The 8,206-nt window shown below is 49.5% G+C and overlaps 1 protein-coding gene across 3 annotated transcripts in view; it reads right to left on the reverse strand.

Annotated features, from left to right (window-relative positions):
* Nucleotides 1–8,206, reverse strand: part of VSTM4 (V-set and transmembrane domain containing 4) — a 133,100-nt gene that overhangs the window by 93,091 nt on the left and 31,803 nt on the right. For all 3 annotated transcript variants that reach the window (XM_019502563.1, XM_019502562.1, XM_019502561.1), the window contains one exon: nucleotides 2,813–2,881. In XM_019502563.1, the coding sequence (XP_019358108.1) occupies nucleotides 2,813–2,881 (69 nt within the window). The remainder of the gene's footprint in view (nucleotides 1–2,812; nucleotides 2,882–8,206) is intronic.

The raw sequence follows: 8,206 nt of genomic DNA on the forward strand, positions 1-8,206 counted from the left end.
TGAAGGAAAAGATTTCTGTAAGTGTGTGGGAGGGAGGGGGCAGAGAAGAGGGAAGTGGCATGGGGAGGTGGGGAAGATTGAGGCCCCTAGGGTGAGGAAGGGAGAGGGGCTGGGGCTGGGGCAGGCCCTGCCCAGCCAGGGCAGGTGTGGGGGGTGGGGGTAGGAGGAGCTCCCCACCACTGCATGCACCCCGGGAGAGGCATGCGGGGCATGTGCCCTCCAGATCTGTGCATGAGGCGAGGGGAGACTGCCTGCTGCAGACTTGGGGCCAGGGGCTCTGCTGGCCTCTTCCTGCAGGGACTGGGCCAGGACTACAATTGAGGCAGGTGGAGGCAGGTTGGGTGGCAGTGGCAGTGGCACTGGGAGGAGTTGTGGGGGGTGGGGCTATGGCAAATTTTGGGGTGGCTGTAGCTCATCCAGAGCATCCCCTGCCAGCACCACCACCCACCCTACTCCTGCCTGCCCTGAGTGCACCCCAGCCCAGCCTCCCCACTGGGAAGAGGCCAGTGCAGCCCCTGGCCCCAAGCCCACAGCAGGCATCCTGCCCTTACCCAACACACAAGCCCCCCATGCCTCTCCCAGGGGTGTGTGCAGCAGCAGGGAGTCTCCTCCACTCCCTACTCCCCCCGGATGAGCCGCCTGCAGCTCTGTCTTCCATACCACCCTGGCTGGGCAGTGCCTGCCCAGCCCCATTCCCTCCCTCACCATGGGAGCCTTGATTTGCATCCCCCCATGCCCCTTCCCTCCCACAGACTTAATGGCTGAATGCTGCTTTCCAAGCTGCTGGGCTACATTCCTGGCTCTGTGCATGCTGCAAGTGCAGTGTGGCGTTTATCAGTGACATTATTGTCAATTTTCCTTTTATCAGTGCTGATCCAATATGGACTAATATATCAGTACACCTCTACTGAATATACATGATGCCAAGGCTGCTGGAGCATGCTGATTAGAATGCTCCAGCAGACTCAACTAATCAATTAATCGAATCTGCTCCAACATGTTCTAATTAGAACATGTCCGAGAAGCCATCAAGCATGTGTTTTATTGATATATTTACAATTTTAAAGCAATGTAGAAATCTACCAGTGCCTCAATCATTGTAATAAAAACAATTTTAAATACCAATATATTTCAGCATTTGATTTGGGGTTTTTTTATCATGGCAAATCAGAGCTCCTCATGACCCCTTCACTCACCAGGATGCAGGTGTGTCTGTGGTTGACCCCTGCATCTGCTTTGTGGCACTGAGCAACCCTGATATGCTGGTGGCCCACCCCTACCCAAGCCACAGCCCGCCACAGCCCCTCACAGCCCTGCCACTGCTCCTTATTCCTGACCCACAGTCCCCCGTCCACTCCCCCACCCATGCTGGTGCCCCTCACTCCTGACCTGCAGCCCCCTGGCCCTGCCAGTACCTTTCACTCCCAACCCACAACCCCCTGTCCCCACTGGTGCCCCTCACTCCCAACCTGCTGACCCCTGGCCCTGCTGGTGCCCCTCACTCATGACCTACAGCCCCCTGCCCCGTACCCCTTCTGGTGCTCCTCACTCTCAGCATGGAGCCTCCTGTCCCCACCACTGCCCTAACTCCTGACCTACAGCCCTCAGCACCTCCCCCAGCTCTGCTGCTGCCCCTCACTCCCGACCCACAGCCCTCTACCCACCTCCAGCCCTGCCAGAAGGGGTCCCCAGCTGCCCCCCCACCTCCAGGCCCCAGCTCCCCAGTGTGTGGGGCAGGGGCTGTGTTGGCATAGGCAACACCATTGGTAATGTGTCAAAGGGGATAGGGGGCATATGCAGCCTGGCCAGATGGGCACCAGGCAGGAGCTGCATCCATGGCCCAGTCAGCAGGACCTGGTGCAGGAGGGTGGAGCATAACAGGAAAGCTCAGTGTCACTGCTTCTGGAAACCCCGTGCCAGTCGCACCCCCATGGCTGCCAAGGTGAGGTGTCCCCTGCCTGCTCAGCAGCAGCTGGTGGTGGCGGCAGCTGCAGAAGCTCTGCCTCATGAGGGCAGCAGGACAAGTTTGGCCCAGGTGCTAACTGAAGGGAGGAGGAGGGCACAACCTATGGTACTGCCCCGCTCTGGGCTGCGGCTCCTGCACTGTACCAGGTGGCCTGGCCATTAGGACTGTGCAAAGCTTTGAATCATGATTTGGATTTGGAGATGATTGGATTTGGAGCCTTGGATGCGGCCTCTGCCACCAACTACTCTGCACTGCTGCCCACTGCCACACATCCCGCCCTGGTTTTCCATGGCTGGTCGCACATATGGTTCTGCGGACTGCTGACAGGTGGTGCATGATTGACCGGGTGTGAGGCCCATCAGCAGCCCATGGAGCCACATGTTTGACCAGCTGTGGAACAGTGGGGCATGGCAGCAGCACTGCAGGGTGGTGGGTGGTGGCCATCGTGTGAGAGCCACTCCCTCCCCAGCTGGCCACCGCATGTAAGCACCACCTCCCCTGTCCCCCATGGCCAGCTGGCCGCCACCACCAGAATAGGTACACTAGTTAAAAAAGGCTGAAAACCCCTGCCATAGACTTACCACCAGTATCCAGCTGCTGGGGCTGCTGCCACCACCCTGTCTGGCTGTATTGACAGTCACATATGTGTGCACATGCATGTGGAACACTGCCAGCTTGCAAGGGGAAACCAACGGTTTCTCCCTTCAAAGGGAAAAAAACATGTTTTTCTTCTTTAAAAGGGAACATTCACATTTTTCTGCATTTTTCTGTGGGAAATGGAAAACCCGGATCCCTGTTAATGAGAAACTACATGCAAATAAGCAGTAACATTCAGAGCCTTTTTACCTTCAAAAAATTTCCAGGTGTCATGGTTTCTCTTGAAAGTGGAATCATCTGATGCTTTTGATGAAACCACTGAAAAGAACAAGTAAAGAAAATATAATGATAATCACAAATTGGTGGGGGAGGAAGTTGACCCACTGAAGTCAATGGGAGTTTTGCTATTGACTTCAAAGGGGGCCAGAATTTCAGGTCATACTATCCAACAGAATGGTCAGTTCTTAGGACTGGGACACATTAACAGTGGTGTAATTCATGCCAGTTCTGAACACAGACTACCTCATCCTGACTAGCTGTTGCAATAGGCAATCTCATAGGACCTTGCCACTAGATAGTGATGGAGCCTTTAATAGCCTATTGTATTAAGCCAACTGCTACCCTAGGATAAAAGCAGACATAAGTTGTACTACTGATCCCTCTCCCTCCCCCAGGGTAACTGCATTGGATTCTAGTAAATTGTACCAGTGTAGGGCTACATATTATGTATCTACTCTTTCTTTACACTAGCATAAAGGCAGATTAGAGGGGTGTAAATGAGTCATGCCCTGACTATCAAGGCTGAAATGTAACAAGCCTTTTACCAAAATTTGATCCAATTTGGCAACAACTAACTGCAGCTCCTGGAAGAGTGGTAATTATCTCTCCAAACTAAGTCCTATATTACAGTACAGGAACATCCAATGATTAAACAGAGCAAGGTTGCAGTATGCAGCTATCCCACTCTGTTATATAAAATTAGATGAACAGACTTGATTCATTAACAGCAGTTTAGACTGGTATGGCACATTTCAAGTATGGATCACAATATGCATGATCAATATTAGCTGAAGTTTCATACTTGCTTTGTGGGGACCTTTGTACACATCATGAGATTTGCCATTTACAGTGCTGCAACTGTGTTTCTGTTTGCACAAGTGGGATTTCCCGCCGGTTTAAAAGTCTTTTCGGTGTGTTAAAGTAAAACTGCTTGGACACAGTTTAGTTTGCGTCGCCACCAATTACATAGTTGTATCTATGGATTTGTAGCATGTAAACACCAAATGACTCAAAGACTTGTAATTACTTTATTTTGCCACCAGGTGGCGCTGCACTATTTCTGTAGTTCAGGCCTTTGGCCAGTAGGTTCAACTGTTACTTGCTGCTGTAATTTTTATTTTTATTTTTTGGGGGCTCCTGCTCATCCCTCCCTCCCTCCCTCCCCCTGCTCCCACAGCTGACTGCAGCCAACCAGGGCACAGTACAGGAGGCATCTCTATTAGTTACCCTAGCACTTAATACATAAAGAATATAGAATACTTAATGCAGAAAGAAAGAAATGGAGAAGCAACTCATATTGCCACTTACTGTTGTTTACTACCCTCTGCTAGTGGTTGTGCCTGTACCACCACCACCGGTCCTGTATGTGCTCCCCACCATGCCCCTCACCCGCTGCGCCCACCATGGAGTTCCAAGCTGCAGAGCACAGCAGCATCACCAGAATGGTAAGTTTGCAACTGTGTTTGGAGTGTGGCACCTCTTCTTAACACTTTAATATTTCAGAGGTAACCTTCCTATTTCTTATAATTGACATTGCCACTCCAGAAACAATGAATAGTGGAGGTGGATGCTGCATGCAAGACCTGCCCCCAAGATATGCAGCATCCTGGGTGATATATAGGTAATATCATAAATGTCCCACCAAACTTGTGCGTGATTACCCTACTGCTGGCCTTGAAATTAATACAAGACATGCAGGTGCAGATAATGATAGCACTGTATGTATCGATAGTGTTGCTCAAAGCTTGTGATGAGACACCTGCACAGATAGGCGCCTCGCAAAAAAGGGGGTGTAGATATGCGGTGCAGTGGGACAACCGAGAGGCATGCGAAGAAATAGAAGCTGACTGGCTCTGTGGATAAATCTCAGGAGCAGGAACTGCATGGTTTGGGCCCATGAGAGCAGCTTGGACTGGTGGGAGAGAATTGCGCTGACCACCTGGAATGATCAGCAACGGCTGGAGATGTTCTGAATGTCCAGGGAGACATTTTATTATATCATCTCAATGCTGGGGGCCACAAATTGCAAGGCATGTGTTGGGCCATCCTGCTGGACAAGAGGGTGGTCATGGCCATCATGAAACTAGGCACCCCATTCAGCCTCTGCTACTTCATGAACCAGTTCAGCGTGGCTCCCTACATGGCTGGGCTGGTGACTTGCGATGTATGCCAGCTACTGCAGGATGTCATGGCAAACAACTTTACAGTGGAGTCGCATCATACACCAATTTAACTTATGCGCATTAAACTATTTGTGCTCAGCAAAAAAAAAAAAGAGAAAAACAAATTAAACAGTGTGGGCAATTCCACCCGCTGCTGTTCCACTCAATAAGCGCATGCCCCGAGTGAACGTGAGATGGGAAACGTGAATCTGCTGTTCCCTCAGTTGGTCTCAGTTCCCGCATGCCTCTCATAGTGTGAGCATCTCACCATGCTGAGTGTGATTCTAGTGTTTAAAGATATGTATTTTTCATACAACATGGCCCCTAAATGCAAGCTAACTACTTCATCTGGTGCTCAACCAAAGAAACAGCGATCTGTTCCAACGCTGGAGGAAAAACTGACTGTGTTAGACTTATTGAGAGATGGCATGTCGGTCTCCAACGTGGTCCGTACATATGGCCACAATTAATCTAGCATCCGTGCCATCAGGATTCGAGAGAGAGAAATTCGTCAAGCCGTGGCATCAAGTGCTCCAATAACTGCTAAGGTGATGAGCCAAGTGCGTGATAAGACTTTAGTGAAGACTGAAAAGGCATTAAACTTATGGCTGGAAGACATGAACCATAAACGTGTGCCTATTGATGGCAACATGTTGTGAGAAAAGGCTCTTAGCCTCTATGCGCTGTTCAAACCTCCGGCCAAAGAGGGACAGCTTTCTGATGAGAAGGAATTCAAAGCCAGTCAAGGTTGGCTTAACAGTTTTAGGAACTGTTTCAACCTCAAAAACGTGCAGACTACTGGTGAAGTTGCATCTGCCGATGAAGAGGCAGCAAAAGCCTACCCTGAACAATTAAAGAAAATCATAGAAGAAAAGGGCTATCTTCCGGAACAAGTTTTTAATGCTGACAAGACTGGGCTCTTCTGGAAAAAAAATGCCCAATCGCACTTACATTTTGAAATCAGAAAGACAAACCCCTGGCTTCAAAGCAGCTAAAGACCGTGTGACTGTTTTTTTGTGACAATGCAGCTGGGCATTTAATAAAGCTGGGCTTGCTCTACAGGGCTGCAAATCCCTGTGCCATAGAAGGCAAGAACAAAAATCTCCTGCCTGTGTTCTGGCAATCAAATAAAAAGGCTTGGGTGACAGCAGCATTATTTCTGGATTGGTTCCACAAGTGTTTCATTCCGGAGGTCAAGTGGCACCTTGAAGAGAAAGGACTTGACTTTAAAGTGTTGCTGGTCATAGAATATGCTCCTGGCCACCCTGAGGCACTCCAGTTTGCACATAATGACATTGAAGTCATCTTTCTCCCCCCCAGTACCACCTCCATCCTCCAACCTCTCAACCAAGGCATGATTCGCTGTTTCAAGGCCACGTACACAAGGCTTACGTTCTCATGGATACATAGCGCTATGGATGCTGATCCCAATCTTAATGTGATGGAGTGTTGGAAGTCCTTCGACATTGCCGATTGCATCACTTATATTAAACAAGCAATGGATGCAATCAAGCCTGAAACAGTCAATGCATGTTGGTGAAACCTATGGAAAGAATGTGTGAATGATTTTAAGGGTTTCCCGACCATTGACCAAGAAGTGAAACACATTGTTCAGGTGGCCAGGCAAGTGGGTGGTGATGGCTTTGTCAACATCCTCAAGGAAGAAATTGAAGAATTAATTGAGGGCCATAGAGAAACATTGACTAATGAAGAGTTAGAGGAACTGATAAAATCATCTACAGAAGACGAAGATGGTGATGACAAACAGGAAGAGCCAGCAAGTTGGAATCTTCATACATTTGCTGAAGTGTTCCAAGCAGCAAAACACTTGAATGATTTGATTTCTGAATATGATCCCTCTATGGAACGAAGCCTCAAAATCACATGTAGGATTATGGGCGATTTGAGACCATACCAAGAAATGCTTGAGCAGCTCAAGAGACAATAGCAACAGTTGCCAATCACCGTGTTTTTCAAGAAAAAACAACCAGCAGCAGATGAGCCTAAGCAATCAGCTTCTTGAGCTGAACCAGAGCCAACCACTTCGTCTACTATTCGCTCTCCATAAATTTGGACTATATGCGATTTTTGCCTTATGAGCTGACTTTAGAACCTAACCCCTGCATAAGATGCGACTCCACTGTATTTGCCTCAGGGAGTCATAGATGGCTTCAATGTCATGGGGTTCCCTCATTGTGTAGGGGCTTTAGACAGCACTCACATCCCAGTGCAGTTCCCTTTGGGGAGAGGAAGGTCTTTCACAAAAGGAAAGGATTTGTCTCCATGTTGCACCACTGGGGCTGGTTCATGAACATTTTTACCGGGTGGGCCGACAGCGCGTGTGATGCATGTGTGTTCAGAAACTCTCTGCTGCCTGGCCTCGTGGAGAAAGGACACTATGCACCTGGAGTCCCCAAGACAGTGATCCATGGTGTTGTGATTCCTGCTTATAATAGCAGATGCTGCTTACCCCCTAAAGCCCTGGCTCATGAAGCCTTATGAAGGGAATGATACGGACCGGCAGGAACTGGTTTTCAACTTGCATCTGAGCAGATGGAGGATGGCTGCTGAATGTGTCTTTGGCCAACTGAAAGCATGATGTAGGGTGCTTAACTGCCAGCTTGAGCTGGAGCCAGATAATATCATGGCCTTCATAGTGGCAGCTTGCATGCTGCACAACATCTGTGAGACCTGCGGAGAGGTTTTCAGCAAGTCATGGGCTGACAAAGCACGATGAGCAGTGGTCAGACAGAGGCATGGCTGGGGAGCAGCACAGGGACCAAGAACATATCCACTAGGAAAAGCTGGTTGGGTGGCCCTTGTGTGAGATTGCCTGGCAGCACATATTATGGATATGGATGCTGAGAACAACTAGCAGAGGTTGTTCTTGATTATAATAAATTCTTTTACTATTTACAACATAAACATCTGGGTCTGTCTGCAGAGGTTTGCAGGGGAAGGCAGTGAATGTGGGGTGGAGGATGAGCAAGGCGGGGGGAGGTGGACTGGGGTAGGGGGGTTGTTGTTTGGAGGCTGGCATTGGTCTGGTGGGGGCTCATTACATACCACCACCTAGCTAGCCTGAATCATGTCCTATGAAAGGGTTAATTACACCTCTCGTTGGCCGGATTGTTGGGGGGCGGGGGGTGGATGGGGAGCGAGTGGTATGAGCAGTCTGCAGGAGTCCAGTTTATGAGTGTGT

The sequence above is a fragment of the Gavialis gangeticus genome, unplaced genomic scaffold (assembly GCF_001723915.1).
Source record: "Gavialis gangeticus isolate Ggan-Ray unplaced genomic scaffold, GavGan_comp1, whole genome shotgun sequence".
Taxonomy (NCBI): domain Eukaryota; kingdom Metazoa; phylum Chordata; order Crocodylia; family Gavialidae; genus Gavialis; species Gavialis gangeticus.